This window comes from Camelus ferus, chromosome 2 (genome assembly GCF_009834535.1).
Source record: "Camelus ferus isolate YT-003-E chromosome 2, BCGSAC_Cfer_1.0, whole genome shotgun sequence".
Classification (NCBI taxonomy): domain Eukaryota; kingdom Metazoa; phylum Chordata; class Mammalia; order Artiodactyla; family Camelidae; genus Camelus; species Camelus ferus.
This window is the reverse complement of record NC_045697.1, coordinates 101,109,419-101,128,996: the sequence shown is the minus strand read 5'-3', so window position 1 is coordinate 101,128,996 and position 19,578 is coordinate 101,109,419. Positions and strand designations below refer to the sequence as shown.

At 38.7% G+C, this 19,578-nt stretch overlaps 1 protein-coding gene across 1 annotated transcript in view; it reads left to right on the top strand.

The window, feature by feature from the left end:
- INPP4B (inositol polyphosphate-4-phosphatase type II B) overlaps window positions 1-19,578 on the top strand; it is a 643,844-nt gene that overhangs the window by 347,602 nt on the left and 276,664 nt on the right. Inside the window, exons 6-7 of the mRNA XM_032464080.1 lie at window positions 10,844-10,962; window positions 13,000-13,116. Of these exons, the coding sequence (XP_032319971.1) occupies window positions 10,844-10,962; window positions 13,000-13,116 (236 nt within the window). The remainder of the gene's footprint in view (window positions 1-10,843; window positions 10,963-12,999; window positions 13,117-19,578) is intronic.

Below are 19,578 nucleotides of genomic sequence, written 5' to 3'. Positions count from 1 at the left end.
TTTGTTCTGAGACTTCCTGTCTAGCTGGGGCTCTGAAGCATGCTACATTCAGCTCACAGGTGCTCTGCTGAGCTGGGAGTGCTCCTTGGAGACCCCAAATGTTCTGAGATGCGTGCTCTTTATTTCCTTCAAACTCTGATTCTCTTATAACTGCTCTCTCCCACTTTCAAGCTGTCTGGTCTACGTTCTTGCCATATACTGTTGAACTTGTGGATTTTGCTCTGGATAATAAGACTCTTTCTGCCTCAAGCTAGTCCACATTTGATGTCTCACCCACAGACCCACTCGTCTTCCTCCTCTTGTGTCATGTCTCCCGGCTCACTAGTCATTTCTAGCTTTACTATCTGTACCAACCTAGTCTTACTTCCTGTGAGTCAATCATCTTATGATGGGAGAATTGATACCCTGAAGGCCCCATATTCAACATGAATATTGAGAATTTTTTTCCCTCAAAGAAATTACACATATGGTTGACTCAAGAGACTCAAGAAAAATAGGGACTGATAACTTGCCCCCCACAAAGGATGTTCCAGGTAGAGACAATAAAATGAGAGGTGAATTATCCCTCAAGAACCATCTGTTCCTCTCATGCTTCCCTTTCCCCCCTTATTTCCTAATCTATCCATGTATGGCTTTGATTTAATACTTTAAATCTACTTGTGAAATATTTGGCACTAGAGGGTCAGGAATTTCATAAAATCTCATTAATTTTTTTATGAAATGGAAAAAAATCCACATATAACTGCTAAGCTGAAAACATTTATGGGGAAAATATTACTGAAAGTTTAAAGATTACCTTAATTTAAATACCTTATAAAATTTAAGCTCTTGGGCACAGTATGATACAATGCAGTTTTCTAAAACGTTTTGGTTCAGGAAAGCATGTCTAAAAATCGCTTCATGCAGGATTTGGTGAAACCCATACCATGAGTCAATGTTTTGTGTGTGAACTCATTCACGTTAAACAGCTGCTTTCCAGATTGCTTGCTACTTCCTGTCCAAACAAATGGACCTCAGATTCCCTCAGGAGTCTGTCAATGGCTGAAGGCCACATCCCAGGTCCCTGTTTCGTTTATTCTTTCTCAGTCTTCCAAACACCTCCTAGACATCATTCTGTGCCCTCAGAGTTCAACAACTTTGAGTGCACTTTTCTTGGCCACCCACCTTTGGTGACTCAGGCTCCGACTTTTCTGCCACCTCATCCTATAACTATCTCCACCAGCCAAACTGGCCTCATTTTTTGGTTCAGAGGTAAATCAAGGAAGCACCCCCTCCCCACTAATCATGTGGATCTACGGATGGGTTCTATGCTTGTCCTGATCGGGAATCCTCTTGGCTCCCATGTCAAAATGGCAGTTCTGAAAAAATGTTGTCGTTTTGGTCCCTGGATGGATAAAAGATTTAAGATTGTTCCCTGTGTTTCTTCCTCTTCTGTGACCCTAGTTCTAACACTACAGATTTCCATTAACTGACTCACGGACATTTCTTTTAGTATTTGGAGAGACCTGCTTCCATTCTTGGAATAACATTTTCATCCTTGCTTAAGCAGCACATATGTTCTTGCTGAAAAGAGCAGCCAAAAGCTGCAAGAACTTGTTTCCGAAGTGGAGTGTGGATTTTGTGAGCATGCTCACAAAGAGCCGAGACTCTATGCAGTTTTAGGCGACGATGCCATGCCGGTTTGGGGTTTACATCATAGAGCATGGAATATTAAAACCGGAAGAGACACAAGCACAGACTTGTTTTTACTTCAGTTGCTCAAGGATGGAGTCACAGCGACCTAGGTAATAGTCACAAAAACCAGACAAAATAGAATTTTCTAAGGATTGACAGGAGGGAACCTGAGGAGGCAGGGGAGAAGCTAGAGGAGGAGAGACTTCTGGTGTTGACAACAGTGATTTCAACCAAATTTGCTCTTTTCATATGCAGATATGCTGTTTTCTGTATAGCTGGCATGTTCCCTGCTCTGGAGCACAATCAGAGTGCATTTCCCAAGAGCACCATTGTTGCAGGCAGAGATTCCTTTTTTTTTTTTTCCTATATAGATTCTTCAATGATACTTAAATTGAGAACCAGTACTGAGTGGTTAGTTTATTTTAGTATAATGTTCCAACTATAGAAGTGAATTTCATCTTCTTAGACATTTTTTTTCCCAAAGGCCAACATGTTTTTATTTAACACACACAGATACATCTAAAATATGGTGGCATATTTTTATGTTGTTCTGTTATGGGGGAAGAAAAGTAACAAATTTTATTTCAGGGTCTATTTCCCAACAATCTGAATCTAGCATTTGACATCAAGGAAATTAGTTTAATTTACAAATGAGTCAGCTGAAAGGAAATTTAGAAGCAGTGGTGCTCAAATCTCAGTGTAGCAAGAATTCTGAAGCAGTATTTCAATATTTCTATAACAAAATCTCTTAAATTCCCTAATGCAAATTATTACCTGTATTCCTCAATAATTCTGTCATCTGCTTCCTCCCTTTGGCATTAGCCTCATCCTTTCCTCAAGGTTTATTTGGATTCTATTATCAGAGTGTTGAGAGGCTTAAAAATTCTCGTTACAAAGCTAAATCACCATGGGACGGGCGCAGGACCAGACGGAGCAGAGTGATGTTATTAACAAAAAATTAACTCAGGCTGCTGAGCTATTGGTAAAAAATAAGCAAAACATAGTCTTCATCGGTGAGCCATATGTTGGGATCTACAAATCTGACTGCTTAGTCAAAAATACAGATGTGGGGAAGTAAAGGAATTATGAGGCAGCAACAGGTACATCGCTGTTCTAGACTTGAGCTAACACAAGCAAAGTTTAAACCCAGTGTCACCTGGTGCACAGTAGGCAGTAAATCGTACTTCCTGCCCCCACCCCCATCTTCTCTGCATGCTTCCTGTATTATCCTGTAGTGTCTTAATTGAGAACAACCTTAAAATTCACATTATATTAGCATTTTATTGTTGTAGTATAGAAACAAACAATCTAGCATCATTTCACTATGTCTAAGGAATCTTTTCATTAGTTTGGCTTTATTTATTTGTTTGCTTGTTTATTTGTTTATTGATTAGTCTCTGTGGGTGTGTACTGATTCCTTGCATTGATTTCTTATCATTCAACCTTAAACTCTGAGTTACTTTTTCCGCCCTCTAACTTTCTAGAAACCAAAAATTAATACTGTTGGTTCAAGTTATGTGGGTATGCTTATCCTCCTTGAAAAGTAAGATTCTGATTTTGAATTTGGAGTATTAATATTTTGAACTCAGTGTCTTAAAAGACAAAGGAAAACAGAAAAAAAGGGGGGGATGGAGAAAAAAGAAAAAGAAGAAAAAAAGTCCAAATTTTCTAATCACATTTTTCACACCAACTTTTATACATTTTAAAAATTTTCCCAACAAATATTACTCATGTTGGTATCTACACAGACCAACATGAGTAATATTTCACACACTCTTTAGGGAAATATATGTAAATTAAAATCTCCCACATAGTTGTTAAGGGGAAAATAACACATTTTTTGTTTTATTGCTATGAAGACTTAAAAAGCAGTTACTTAACTGAAGGGAGAAGCAGTTGTTTGTTAAGAGAGATGTATTCCTGACCCCAATAGTCCCAAGTCTTATAAATATATAAGTGATGATTTTGATAACCTCATCCTTCAGAGTGATGAGAGAAACATGTGTTAGCGAGGACATCTGAGATGGCCAAAGAGAACACAAATGAGAAAAATAATACTAAATGAGGAAAATCATAGAAAGTAGGCCCTAGCAGTTGAAAATGAGCTGAAATGAACAGAGAAGGCAAGGAGCAATGCTAGTAGACTCAGTGGATTAGAGACTCTGAAAGATTCTACAGAGAATACAGAGTAAACATGGAAGAATATTATTAATGGGCATACATCAGCTCTGCAATGACAAAGAGCCACATTTTTCTAAGAAGTAGCCTTAAGAACATCCTCACAAGTGAATAGCGTGTTCCTGACTACTTGTGCAGTGCACTTGTGTGGATATTAGTACGATTCCAGGACACTGTGTATTCTGCCGTTTTCCCACAGACAGTTGAATTATCATGGAATGCGGTGCCCCCGGAACGAGGCAGTATTGTCTGCTAAATCCACTCAGGAGATCTGAACTATAGACGTTGACATCCTAGGTTTCAGAAAATCGCTGTCTTAAAATTCCTGAGAGAAAGGAAGAGTAAAGAACAGAAAGGCAGAAGAAACTAAGAATAGGAAAGCGTATTATACTGGCAAAGTAAGAGGGGCTATGAGGCTTTTTAAATGTTGCATGTATCTCTTAATGCAGGATGTAAATTGATTTAACCTGGATGTAGTCACGGGTATGGAGTGGTAACTGTGAAACCATGTAAAGGAGTCCAGTCATTTATTGGACCGGAAACATAACCCAAATTGGCCCATCAGTTGTTAAGTGGCATCTAATTTTCTGGAGTACAGTGAACAAGGATATATGTGTAACATTTCTGAGAAACCAGACCCAACATCTAGAATTTGAGAAGTAAAGAAAAAATTGCATTCTCGGGAGCAAAAGTCTTACAGCCTTAGGGAAGTGGCCGGTTCTCTTAGGGATGGTAAGGTAAGAATAGTGCTATTGGGGGAACTTGGAGCTAGATGATTATTTCCCTAAATCCTTGTTTGGATAAGCCCACTTTTCTGTTCAAGATGCCCCCTATCCTCTGTACCCTGGCCTATTGTGCCCTTGAGAGGCATGGATTTATCTCTTCTATTTTCCCTGTGAAGAGTCTGTAGCAGGTATAAGAAATGAACTTTCATCAGAGGGGAAGGTATGTTTCCATCAGGCTATATTGGGCTCAATCTGTAATATTTATTTATACTTGCAAGAAAAGAAGCTTTATTAGCATTCACAGGCTTCCTTTTCTGATGAAAGGATGTACAGAACAGAGGAGCAAGTCTTTCCATGACCCCTTGGGAAATCTCAGTTGTTAAGACAGTGCCTCCCTGTGGACCAACTTTTTCTCCAAGTAAAAGAACACTAGCCTCCAGATAAATCTCTGCTCAGAGGGTGAGTTTACCATTTACATGTGGTACACCTGCGGGCAGACAGAAAATAAAGCTTTCTGCAATTTTTGGCTTCTCATTTGGAAATGCCTAGTCAGAGGTGAAATTAACAAGCATAAATGTGCAATCTGGTTTCCCAGAGGCAATATATTGATGATACCTTTGATTTCTGAAATTAACAGATAATCTAATAAGGGGTTTTAAATTTTTTTGTATTTATCTATATGAAAACAGAGGTACCAAAAATCACAGATATATATTTAATAAAATGCTTTTATTGAGAAAGAACAAGGTTACACAAAATCAGAACCAACCCAGAATGTCTTGAGCATTTAATTACTGTAAGTGTATTGGATAGATAAAATCCATTATTATGTCAATGTATAACTATATTCATATTAACCTTAACAATAATTTAAAGGCCTATTGTGTGCCTAGCATTCTATATTCATTACTTCATATAATCGTTGTAACAAATCTATGAAATCTGTTCTTTCTCTTCCATTTTACAGATGAGAAAATAGAGGCTGAAAGAGATAGAGTAATTTATCCAAAGTCACATAATTCCTTAGGCTAGATCCTGGTTTCAAATACAGTTTTATCTTGAGTTTAAAAAAAAGAAAAACAAAAAACATTTCTTTATTCTTCATTCGCTCCAGTGTGTGGTTTCTCCTCTAAGCCTAACTTTCCTTTGGCTAATTTAAGAACAGAATTGTGCAGATGTGGAAATTCTTGTCAGAGTCCCCCACTGCCACTTCCTCTGCATGTGGCCATTGCTTGTTTTCTAGAAGACAGAGGATAAACTTGTTCGATGCTACTGACACTGAACGGCAAGGAGAGATGAAATGGAGTGGGGCGAGAAAAATCTCCTGACCACGGAAGAAAGAGTTCTTAAGGGGAAAGAGACAGTTGCTTGGAATTGACCTTGAATTCTCACTGCCCCAGTGGCTCATGCCACTGTCCTTGTGAAAGCCTGTGGCAGGCACCTCTGCTTAGGTGCACACTCCATATCCAGGGCAGGTCTTAGAACAACTAGGATTTGGCCAGGGCTGCTGAATTCAAAGGCACTTGTACCAACAGTTGTGTTCTATTTCAAACTGAGTATTTCTGGACTGAGCGCTCCTATAGAACAGTCAGGGGGCCATTTTTGGGTTCCAGCCAAAGCTGGCTAGAATGATGGAACGACTCTTCAGGGGGCCATTTTTGGGTTCCAGCCAAAGTTGGCTAGAATGATGGAACGACTCTATGGACTCAATAGACTTCACATGATTTAGAAATGACGGCTAAATGAAACAAAAATGGGTATTTATTAAAACTGTATTTTGGGGTAAGCAGAAAATTAATTAATTCAGCATGAGCCCAGAAGACCCCTGCCCTTTAGCTTCTGGATTCTCAAATATTAGAGGAATTATAGGAGAAAGAGATGATCTGCACTTTCGCTACGAATCCAAGTAGCATCTTTAAGCATCTCAATCCAAGGTGGGCAACTTCTGGTCCTTAGGCCAGATATAGTCACAGATATTTAGCCTAAGCAATGGCTGGGATTTCAAGCTTTGGACAAATCCTCAAAGCAAGCCGCAGGAGGCTTTTATTTCCTCAGGCAGTGGATCTGAATGAAGGGCCCTTCTTGACACTGGATAGGTATCCAGTTTGCTCAGTGCCTAGACCTCCCCCAGGACATTGAAGCTCCATTATGCTTCTATTGATGATTCCCTTTTAGAAGAGTGAGAGCTGTCTGGCGCTGCATCAGCCCCAGCTGGGGATGCCTGTGAGCGTCTCACTCACCAGCACTGATGATGGAAAATGAATCCTCAACATCCCCAGTTGTTATATAGCAAAGTTAGCAACAACAAAAAGTCACATGTAGATCTTTCATTTTTTTCTAAAAAAATTTTTCAATTATAGTTCTTTAATTACTCATTACTTTTACGTTGTTATTTTTCCCCTTTTCATTAAAAAATAAGCAGTCAATTCAGTGGACACAAGCACATTTGAATCCCACCCTATCAACATCTGTTTATGTTTAAACCCTTTTGGACTCTGACAATGCATTTATTTATTTATTTACTCTTTTTTATTGAAATATAGTCGGTTTACAGTGTTGTGTTAATTTTGGTGTACAGCATAATGTTTCAGTTATACATATATATGTTCTTTTTATATTCTTTTTCATTTTAGGTTATTACAAGGTTTTGAATATAGTTCCCTGTGCTATACAGTGGAACCTTATTGTTTATCTGTTTTATATATAGTAGTTAGTATCTGAAAATCCCAAATTCCCAATTTATCCCACCACCACCCCTACCCCACTTCCTCCCTGGTAACCATAAGTTTGTTTTCTATGTCTGTGAGTCTGTCTTGTAAAGAAGTTCATCTGTGTCATTTTTTTTTAAGATTCCACATACAATTGATATCATATGGTGTTTTTCTTTCTCTTTCTGGCTTTCTTCACTTATTAAAACAATCTCCAGATTGATCCATGTTGCTGCAAATGGCATTATTTTATTCTTTTTTTAATGACTGAGGAGTATGACAAGAGAATGCTTTTAAATAGCTCAATCCAAAGCAAAGCCAGTAAAAAGGCAGAAATGAAACTAAAACTCTACTGATGAATGAATGGTGGCAGAGAGGCATTTATTTGTTCCTACCCATTTGATTGAAGAATTCTTAAATTAAAAAGACAAGCAATACAAAACTCCGAAAGCATTCTTTCAGTCGTAAGAGTTGAGGAAGGCCATTTACACAGGTCACTCCCTCCTACAGTAGGGTTTTGTGTGGGTAATGGACAGTAGGAAGTATGGCTGAAAGACTAATACGACTTATTTTGATTTCTGAAAACAGATTTTTCGGGCTTCTTTAGTGGCTACCAAAAAGTTCCTATGTAGGTTAGACTTTATGGTGATCAAATGAGTAATGCCTCCTTGAAGTAATCCAGTCACTCATCATTTCTCACCCTTCCAGTGGGATAGTTTCAGTCTGTATAGATCCATAGGGTGTATGGGTTTCACTTTATGAAATGCCATGACTCATGCTGGTTTGGTATTTACAAGGAAATACTGAACCTCCCGACAGCTTTTAAGGAGTTGTCTAAATATGACTGAGTCAATAAAAAAGCCATCTCACAGAAGAGTAAAACACTACTGGTAAATGTTGGTGTTGATGTTGGTAAATATTAGAAACATGGTATTAGTAAACTTTATTTTGCACAGAAAAGTCCATTCATAAAAAAGGACTTAATAAGAAAAAAAAAAAAAAAGGGCTTAATTTCTTCCTTACCTCCACCCTGAGAAATAGGGGAAATGATGGGGAAATTGAGTGTCTGAGTCTGTGACTTAACAGCATGTAAGGAGAAAACAAGGAATCTGGGAATACAGCGCAGGAGTTCTTTCCCTGACATCTTGCTGCAGATGTGTCAGGGTTAGGAAGGTCTCTGGGCTGCTGGGAAGGAAAGAGATACAGGCAGCCTGCGGTACGACTTTGGTTGTTGTTTTCTGTGCCTGTTTTTAGATGCAGAACATAAAGAAACACAAAGTGCCATTATGGTTGTTTTTACTTCATCAGTATTGGAGCATCTGCAGATTGAGTAGGACAGAACATTTGAGTTTTGTGGAGATTTTCTCTGTTTTTATTACAAGTGAGTCTGAGAGGTTCTCTGATAAAATGGAGAACAGCTGCTCACTTCTGAGAACTAACCACAGCCCACAATCAAGCCTGATATGAAATAAGAAAAAAGGTAACTTACTTTGAGTGACATATCCTAAGTCCATAAGGCAGAGATGAAGCTACCAGCAGAAAATGGGCAAGATGCATGTGTTTGAAACAAATTGACTCCAGCTTCAAAATCCAAGGACAGATAAATGTCAATATCAGTAAGTGGAGAGAAATGCTGTATGCTGTGAGCAGAAAGCCAGGAGAATGAGTGATAAAACTAAACATCCATTAGGCAAGTAGAGGAAATGATCAAAATAACCACCAAAGAACAGTGAAGTCTGAATCTATCTTTTTTTTTTTCCTTCCGTTGATATGTTGACATAATTGAAGCCTTGCAGTAGTGTTTTCTAAAACTGTAGATCTCTCGGGTTAGACAATAAAGAATGGTGGCCGAGGGTCTTCCAAAGACAGGTGCCATTGTGCAAGAGAGGAATTCGGTATGTCAGGAGAAGAAATGGAGCTGAGGGAGTGTGATGTGAGAAAACTACCAGAGCGTTCTAGTCATGTGAATGTGAGCACTTAATATTTCTAAGCCTCTAGTTCTTAGTATGTAAAACTGAAATAATAATTCAAAGCACCGTTCTGACAAATTAAGAGAGGACTGGCGAACTGCCTCAAATATAGTGACGGCTGTATAAGCAGTTGCTGTTACTTTTTCCACACATGCTTTCCTAAGCTTTCCTGCATGGCTAGAGGCATGTGGTTCTAAGAAGGAAAAATTCTAACAAAATGCCGTACAGGGGTAAAAAGGATCTCAAAGTCTGTCAAGAAGGAGTTAAGAAGTTTTATTTGCCCAGCATTGCTTAGCCAATAGAACTGGCCAAAAATCAGACCTGTTTTCATTCCAAAGTTCCTCTATCCTATTTTCCTTCCATAAATGAACTGATCTGTAAGCAATGGAAAGGTGATAATTACATTTCTAATTTCCTTTGTTTTGAAGTTTCAGATTTAAGCTGCAGTACCTCTGTCCCAGTGGGTGAGGCCCTGTGTCCTGCTGCAGTGCCACAGTATAGCTTAAATATACCGCCCTTCCGTCCCTTCCTGCACTGGTCAGGGGCCTGAGGTGTGGATGCTTTAGAGCCCAGCACACTCTCACCATGAATCCAGGACCCAGGACTACTTCTTAGTTCCTCTGTCACAGCTCCAGCCTGCCCCCAGCCACCAGCTCAGCCTAGCTTGAACCCTGCCCCTCGCCCCCTAGTGAGGACACTTTGCATTATTCTCAGGGATCCAAATGCAGGTAGTAAAATTACAATTTCAAAGCCAGGTGGGGAAACACAGCCAGAGGAGATGTGAGACTTGCTGAACAGGATTTTTTTTTTTCTTTCCCAACTGTGGGAATGATATGTGAGAGGGGAAAATATTCAGGTAAATATGGTATGGGGAGGAGTGTCTGTAATACGAGCCTGGTATCTCAAGGGAAAGTCCTTAGTTTTGTGCCCCCCCCCCCCGCCCCACGCAAGAATTAACCCATCCTTTCTCTATAGTTCTCCCTCCCAGACTTTGCTGGAATCCCAGACTGAGGAAGCTTTTAACCCTTTCTCCTCCTCCTCCTCCTCTGCCCCTTGCCTGGGGCTAGAGTAGCCTCCCTTCCCAGTTTCTGTCCCTGTGCAGGACTGTAGGAGGCCAGCTCTAGTGAACAGATAGGTAAAGATGAAGTGTGCATTCCAACGTTTGACCTAATCCAGCCAGTGTCAATAAGGAGCAGCGTAATCTTTTCCCGGATGAGGCCCAACTCAGTTTACTTAGTCTAGGAGTGTGAATTAAAGCCCAGGCTTTGATGACTAATTAAAGTCCCTCAAGTCCCTGAGCTGTGTGTGCATAATCACGCATTAGAACTGGGATCCCAGGGCAGTCGAGACTTGCAAGAGCTGCAAATGTGGCCAGTGGAAATGAATTCTCAAGTCAGCTCCGTAACACGTGACTTCCTATTTCTGTAAGTTACTTCCAAGAGACTTCCTCTGTAAAGTCAGCCCCGAGTCCCAGAAGATTTCCATTCAGCACTGTAGCTAAGCTGACTTCCAGCCCGGGGCAGAAGTTTTCCCTGAGACCTGGTGTTAGTTTCTTTTTTTTTTTTTCTCTTTCCTTTGCCATTGCCAGCATGCAAGGATCTCGTGGCTCCTGTCCGTGATCGGAAGCTGAATACACTGGTGCAGATCTCAGTAATCCACCCCGCGGAGCAGGGTCTGACAAGATACTCCAGCACGGAGATTGTGGAGGTGAGTGTGCTGTGTGCCGGCTGACTCTCGCGCTCTCTCTCAGTCGCTCTCTGAATTTGAGCACATGGGCTGAAATAAGTTAGATCATGGCCTGCAGCTATGCTCGGTCACTGTCCTCTGTCATTTAGGAAAACACACCTGAGGTTACTGAGCGTGCATTTGTAACTTACCAGAATAAACAAACGGGGGAAGAACTTGCCTTTTTATAAAAGACCTTATTTTTCTTTAGTAAATAGAAGGAAAATCTCCACTTTGAATCTTTGAGTAGAGTACTAAATAGAGAAAAAAATATATATAAATTTTAAATTAAATGGAATGAATATTTCTTTGGGGAAAAAAAGAAAGTTGTAAAGTACCCAGAGAAGTTTTAAACTTGTTAAAAGTGTTTTTGCCCATTTCATTTTTTCCTGTGTTCTCCAAACTGACTGTGGAAACTTGATAATCTCTGCTGTCCTTGTCTTTTTCAAAGAAAAACATGTCTTTTTAAAGTATGATGTTTTTCAAAGAAAGGTAGATGATTCATTTGAGCAACTGTAACGTTTCTAGGCAAGAGGTGTAAATATTACTCATCCCGATGAGAGATTTCCTATTTACATTTATTGTTACTAATATAACATCCAAAATGTGTCGGGAGGAAACTTGTATTATTGTGTTGGATCAGATTCAAAAGAGGAAGTGTTTCCCTTTTGATTATTTTGTTCTCATCTTGCATATTTCACAGCCTCAGTGAATGAGATACTTATTTGAACATCTGGAACCAAAGAAAGTGTACTCTAAACCCCTGAAGCTTTGTGTTTCTTAGACTTGGGAGCCCTGAAAGAGAAGTTTCTCTGCAAGAGCCTGAATTGCCTACCCCCAGATCACGATTGCTCAGTGCAGTTGGTGGAATAAATGATTCAGACTAAACACCACTCATTTCTCTAATGGGAATGACCCAGATCCTGCGCAGGGCCCTGAATCGGCCCCTGGGATACTTCAGATTCCAGTGCTGGTCTAATTAGTAGTTACTGCTGTGGTTGAATAAACAAAAATAGTTTTATTCACTTGTAGGAAACTTAACTAAAAATTGGAAAATTGTTCACTTATATGATAATTATTTCCAGGTATTATTCCAACTTACTTATTTGAAACATTAAAGAAATTATTTTGACATGCTTATTTGAACATGTATAGCTGTCGTCGACTGTTTCATTCACTGCCTGTTCCAAAGTGTCTAACACAGGGCTGAACACAAGGTAGTATTTGTTGAATAAAAGGAAGAAAGAATGAGTGACTAAATGAATAACTTTGGCTTCCAGAAACTTCCATAGACAACTGGTTTACAGAACTCTAGCAGACATCTCTGTGATATTCAGCAATATATGTATTCAAATATAGATACAAAATTTAATGTTGGATGGCAGCTCTCTAAAAATTAATTCTGAGGCATTGAAATACCCTGTGCACTGCATCCTGAGCTAGTAATCCCATAGCCCCAAATCCATCATATTTAGTTTCCTTCATTAGTTTTCAAATCAGTCTGAGAAAAAAAAAAATAGCAGAACATCTGAAAACAAATGGATGCTATCAGAGCATGACTTTCAACTGAATCATTACAGAAGGGAAATAAATGGACAGTCTAAGATTACCTAATGCTTCTTTATGAGAAAATAGCTTCCTTTTAATTTGATCAGTCGATATCTTAGGTTATTTGCACCAATCACAGGTTAGATCCATTCAGTGTGTTCTAAGCGGACTGACCACTGACCCTAAAGAAGGGCTCTGGGTATAATGAAAATAAATTGTTTTTCAAGATTTTTAGCTGCCCTGACAATGATACAGGGCTTTACCAGCAGCAGCTCTATCAGTACTTTGAGGACCTGGGCCATGTTGTTCCCCATGGGCATCATTTGACAATTCAGATCTCTCTTCTCATAGAACTATTTCCTAGAAAAACAAACAGACCCAGACACTTTCTGCATTCTCATGTGTCACTGCCTGCTGCCAACTGCGGTGGCTGCCTTATTGAATCAAAGTTGTCTGCTTGTGCCGTTACAGGGAACAAGAGACCCACTGTTCTTAACCGGCGTCACATTCCCATCTGAGTATCCCATCTATGAGGAGACCAAAATAAAACTAACAGTCTATGATGTCAAGGATAAATCTCACGACACCGTAAGTACTTGCACTTCCTTCTTTCTTTGGGAAAAGAAATCAATAGGCTTTTCCAAACCATCGCGAATTTGGTATAACTGGCATTTTTCAAAGAGGGTCTTTGTACTGTGTTTATGCTTGTCTTATGTTTACAGTTTGCTGGTTTTTTTTTTTTTTTTTTTTTTCAAATTCGTGTGGCTTAGTACCAAGTTGGCAAATTGGTTAGGAGCAAAAGCTTTCAGAACAGATTTCCCTCTTTTTCAGGAAGGCTGGCTTGATGTGCTGGTTTACATTTTTGCTGTTGTTGCTGTAAGGAGTTGCTGAAAGAGTAACATTGTGGGCAGAAAGCAAGTGGAGGAGACTAAATAATGTTTCAAAATTTTCTAGATATTGTCATTATTCTAAAATGGGATTGATAACGTACTCTGCTTTCACAATTTGTTCTTTTACAATTTATTCATACTGAATAAGAGAAACTCCCTCTGTTCTTCTGATGTTCGTGGCATCAAAGCAAACAGAGGAGGTAACTGGCAGCACCAGGCAGGAGCTTTAATTAGCCTCTTCACCAGAAGCTTATGTCCAGTCCTGATGGTCTTCTGTCCTAGGTTCTTCAGTTTTCCTACAGGGTCTGACTTTTCCTCCTTGAATCGGTGGATTCAGGTGAAACTGTTAGGTACCCTGGCACTGTCTCTGGAGACCACTCTGAAAATCCCTGAACAGGAGAGAATGCCTTTGGCAGGTGTTGAGAAGGGGATGGTTTCAAGGGTGCCCTCTTTAAATCTCTCCCATAACGTGCATTTTTGTCTGTTTACAAGGTGGGGGGCGGGGGAGCTGTGGGCACGTGGATGGTCCACAGAGCAGTATAACCCAGGAAACACTTTGAGGGCAGTAAGCCAGGAGGCTCCAGGGGAATTCTGGTTGAAGCTAAGAGGTGCTGCTGGGCCCGGAGAGTCACATATACCTGGTCAAGGGGAAATGCAACTCTGGACTCTACACTCACTAGGCATCTCTGTCTTGCTTGTGATTCTTTCTTTCCTTTCCACTCTTTACCATAAAGTATATAACATAAGTGAATGGTGGGGATATTTAATAAAGAGAAAAATATTCTATATTGAAAGAATTTCTACTCCTCTTAGCTCCAGAAAAGTTCATTTCCTTAAAATTGCAGAAGAAATGCCTAATTGCATGCACAGTACATACGTGGAAGAGAACCAGCGATGGGGTCTGGTAGACTTGTGGAGAGGGTGGACTGTCTGGTTCCTGTCCCACGCGCTGGCTTTGTGGCTCTGGGACAGTTGCTCCTTAGCTCCTCTGTTTCTTAACTGATACTCACCTGGTGGGGTTGTTGTAAAGACTAAATAAGTGAATCTGTGTAAAATAGTTAGAAGACTAATAGCTACAGATTAATTAAGAGCAAGGTTATTCTTGTAGTTATTGTTTTGGCTGCTGCCTTGTGGCCCCTCATCAATGGTAAAAATCAAATAAAGTGTAACCAAAGTCTTTTTCCGTATTTATTAACTGTTTTTTTCTCAAGTAATCCTACATTTGTCATTTCTGGCTTCTTTGTAGAAAAGGGGGAGATAAAAATACTTCAAGAGACAAATATTGAGGTTGAAACTGGCAACCACAAAAAAGATTTGCTTGCAAGTTTTGTTTTCACCTTTCCATGAATGTTCCTTGATTTTTGAAGTGATATGGAAAAGAAGTGGACTGTGCTTGGGAGATCTGGACCAAAGACTATGCACAAAGCCTACAGCATGGCTTTTTTTTTTTTTTTTTTTTTTTTTTTTAATTCTACCAAGGAGAGAAATGGGGAAAAATCATAGAATTGGGGGAAAGGGAGATATTTTGCAAATGAATGGTGGGAGGAGGTGACACAACTGCAGAGAAGTAAGAAGCTGAGAAGTGATCAGGGTGACAGAGAAAGTAAAGCAGAAACTATGGGATTTTCTGTTTTTCCAAGCACATGATCAAATTCAGTGCTCCCAGTGGTCCCAAGGCATAGACAGGACAGAGAATATGGAAGGGACAGAGTTATGGAAACACTACACTGCAGAATGAACTCTTCTTAAGCTTATTAAGTCCTCAGAAATATCAGAGTTAGAAATATTAAGTACCAAAGGTGTTTCTGTCCCCTTCAGTCTGCCTCGTTTACAGTGCACGTGTACATTGATGCTTTAGGGATACATAATTAGCTTACTCATTAATTATGCTTTTTGTTGGCTCCTGTTTTGGAAACTCATTGATTAGAGTCTTTTAAAGACTTTCTTCCTTAATCTAGAGGTGTTATCACATAAAAGTATTGAAGGAACTGGAATCCCTGCTGTGAAATCAGACTTGTGAAATTTGAACATACTTAAGAAATGCAACCAGCTTTCATTTACTGAGTACTGTTAATTAAAGCATAATCTCTTCCTTAAAATAACTAACAATTAGCTCTGGTGATGGAAGTGTAAATAGAAACACAGTGCATTAATATGCTAATAGTCCCCATGGATGTGCAGTCTTTATTCTGGCGCCTTTTCTTTCTTTTTCTTTTTCTTTTTTCTTTTTTTTGGTGCAGAGGTGGATGCAGAAGTAGGGGAGGCAGCGAGGGATTTTAAAGTACAGTTTATAATTATGGGCACTTAAGAAACTAAATACTTTAAGATCATAATACCTTGAAGGATTAAGAAATGAGATTATGAATATTTATGTGTTTTGGAAAATCAACAAATTACGTGCATGTATTTAAGAGCAGTTTAAGTATTTGATCCTAGTAAACCATGATCATATTAGGACAGAACAATGAGATGTTCTGTGCTGGCTGAATACAAATTAATGAGGTCAGCTGACTGAGTTCCTGACATCTTGTTCGACTGAGTTTCTTATTACTTGGAATTAACCAGATGAATGTGTTATTTTTCCATCTCATGTTTGTTTGCATACATATTAATATTGAAAGTTTTTTATAGAGATATGATAACCTTTCATCTGTGTCCTTGATGTGGGGCTATTGTCTAACTCCCTGTTCTTGTACTCCCCTGAACAACTGAACCTAAGATTATCTTTCTTAATAACTTCAGCAGAAATGCAATTAATCATTGTAACAAATAAGAAGAATCTGTGGATTTGGAATGACTATTGTTCCCTCCCTCTACATCCTTCACCCCTTCGGATTCATTGCAGTGCATCTCCCGCTGTGGCAGATGGATAGATGATGCTTGGCTGGTAGGGAGACAGGGAATGCCCTGGGGTGAGGGGGTGGGGGTGAGAGGGTCATTCTTAGAATTAAAGTGACATTTTTGTTATTTTCCTCACCGTGAGGAAATGGCCTGTTTTCTCAGAATGGGCTGTTCTAACATCCAGCTGTTTGGTGGAGTCCTCAGAGATTGGAATTGAAGCCCATGGTTTGAATATGAGAGCCCAGGTTCTAACAGTGATGTCGATGTCTCCTGGATAGATGCTGGTTGTCCGCTCTATTTTAAAACTCTTAGAAACTGAAACAGCATAGACGAAAGTGTTTTTTTAGCACTTCATTTTCAATGTTCAGCCCTAGGGGATCAAGCTGGGAATCTGAGTCTTTCATATGTTACAGTGAAAACTCAGAGGAAGGAGGAATTTGTGAATGAAAAGAGCATCCCCATCAAACCTTTCTTCTCTCTTTCTTCTTCCTCTCAAGCAGCACTGTGTTTGGGAAGGTCCTGAACAAGGTTCTCTCAGTACCCAGCTGAGGGCCACCATAAATCTACAAAGACATGAGTAGGTCACAAAACTGTTTTTGCCCATGATAGAAATTTAAATTTCTGATATATTTTGCAGGAGGGCACATTGATCTCAGTCCTTTTGCTTTGGGGTTTAAATGTTTGCTGTATCCCCAGATTGTTAGATTTTTAGCTTACAGGACAGAGTCCCATATCCAATAGACAATGAACATTTCTCATCTGAGGATATATATCCTAAGACATTTATTTTTACTGCCAATAACTAGCAACTGTCCATTTATACCTTTTGGAAAAAGTGATCTTATCTAGGTTGGATGTAAATTTATTCTATTATGTGTGTTATATGTCTAAGGAAGCTTGGTTCTTGTACAATTCCCTAGGCAGAATTACCCAGTTAAGTTTTTATATTTTTCAGTGGAAAACCATTTTCTATTTAGTATACTCTGACTTGGCTTGATTTCAGCATTGACTTCTTAGATGTTTAAGTCTAACTACACCTGTTGAGATAAAAATTCTGTGGCTAGCCTTCCTCTTGACCTGAAAGATATGGTGCACTGGATAAGGAAAAAGAAATTAAAATTGTTGATCACTAAGTATATACCAAGCACTATGTCTAATTACTAGTTTCTTTCTTAATCCTCATAAAAATTCTTTGAGGGAAGTATCATTATGTCCATTTTAAAGATGAAGAAATTGGGATTCTGAAAACTTAGGTCAAGTCAAAGATAGTTTATTTTTCCCTGCTACACTATGGCACATACGCAGTTGATAGGATTTCTCTCCTTTTCGTTCCCACAATGTGATATTTCTCCTTCAACTGATACTTTAAAAACATTCTTCATTTGGAGCCTAAAAATTGAGAAAAAATTTTCAGTATTCAAATACAGGAAAAAAACCCTCACATCTAAACATTTTAAGCACTTAAATATATGCAACAAACTACAGGTGTCTGAAAAATTTTTATAATGAAGTGGCCAGCTACTCTTCATGAAAAAATAGTTGTTATTGACTATTGTGAAATGGCTAGATTTATGTCTCATACTATGGCCTTATTTTTCCCTTTTCTTTTCTGTGTGCTACATGGTCCTCTCAACCTGTTCATTCTCTCAGCCTTAGTCTTTTGAATGAACATACAGAAGTAGTTCAGGGTCTAACATGTTGCTGCCCTTCATAAATCACTTCTTGTCCTTCCTACCCTTGATAAGTCATATATATTTACAAAGAGCGTATTTATATTTCATTGGGGTATAATTGACATAACAATAAAATGGACAGATCTTAAGTGTTCAGTGCGATGGGTCTGACAACGTATGTGGCCATGTGGCCTCTATGCAAGGCAAGATGTAAAACATTTCCATCATTCCAGAAGGTTCTGGTGTGTCCGTCTGCAGTCAGTTGCCACCCCCCCCCCACCCCGAGGCAATTGCTTTATCATATCTACTGATGTAGATTTGTTGTGCTTGTTAAAAAGTTTGTGTGATTGAAATCACATAGCACGTGCTCCCTTGTATCTGGTGTCTTTTGCTCAACATATGTTTTTGAGATTCATTCATGTTGCGTGGTGATTCAATTACTGAATGGTATTCTGTTGTAGTGATATGCTACAATTTGTTTATCCAGTCTCTTATTGATGGACACTTAATTGTTTCCAGATTTTAACAATGAGTAAGTCTCAACATTTGAATACAAGTATTTGTGTGAAATTGTGCCTTTATTTTGGAGGGGTAAATACTGAGGAGTATAATAGTTATGTCATAGGTCAGGTACATGCTTAACTTTTCTGGCAACTGTCCTTCAAAGTTATTGTACAGCTTTAGTCTCCTGTTCTTCGTAACGCATGAGCATTCCAGTTACTCCACCAACAATGATACTGTCAGTCTTTTCCATTTAACATTCTAGTGGGTATGAAGTGGTATCTCACTGTGGTCTTAATTTTCATTTTCCTGATAACTAATTATGTCAAGCACCTTTTCCTGTGCTTATTGGCTACTTATCTTTTTGTGTGTGTGAAGTGTCTATTCAAGTCTTTGCCTGTTTAAAAAAATTGATTTTCTTTTTATTGTTGATTTCTAAGAATTCTTCATATTTTGTGGATACTGGGTACAAGTGCTTTTGATGAATATATGTGTGTGTGTGTGTGTGTGTTTAAGTCTTTGGCTTGCCTAATAATTTCCATAATGATGTATTTTGTTGATCAGAAATTTAAATTTTAAAATTTTAAATATTAAGTCCAGTTTATCAGTTTTTTTTCCTTCAGTTAGTGCTCTTGTGCCCTAAGAAATCTCCCTAACCTCAGGCCACGAGAGTATTCTCCAGTGATTTTCTCCAAAATATTTTATAGTTCTAGCCTTTACATTTTTGTAATGAGGTAGGGATCAAAGTTATTTTCTCCTATGTAGATACCTAGTTATTCCAGCATCATTTGTTAAAAAATACTTTTTTCTCTAGTGAATTTAGTTGATGCCTTGACTGGAATATCAGTGTCTCCTGTGAATATATTTCTGGATGCTCTGTTTTGTTCCATTGATCTATTTGTCTAGCTTCATGACAATAACATGATTATTGCTGCTCCATAATAAATCCTGAAATCTGTAGTTTAAATCCTTTATCTTTACCAGCTTCTTCTTTTAATTGAGGTTGTTGTTTTTGGTTTTTACCAATTCTAAAGCCTTTTGTCTTTCCATATATATTTTAGAATAACTTGTGAATTACATTAAAAAAAAAACCTGTTGGGATTTTGGATTAGAATTGTATTGAATCTATAGATTAATTTGGAGAG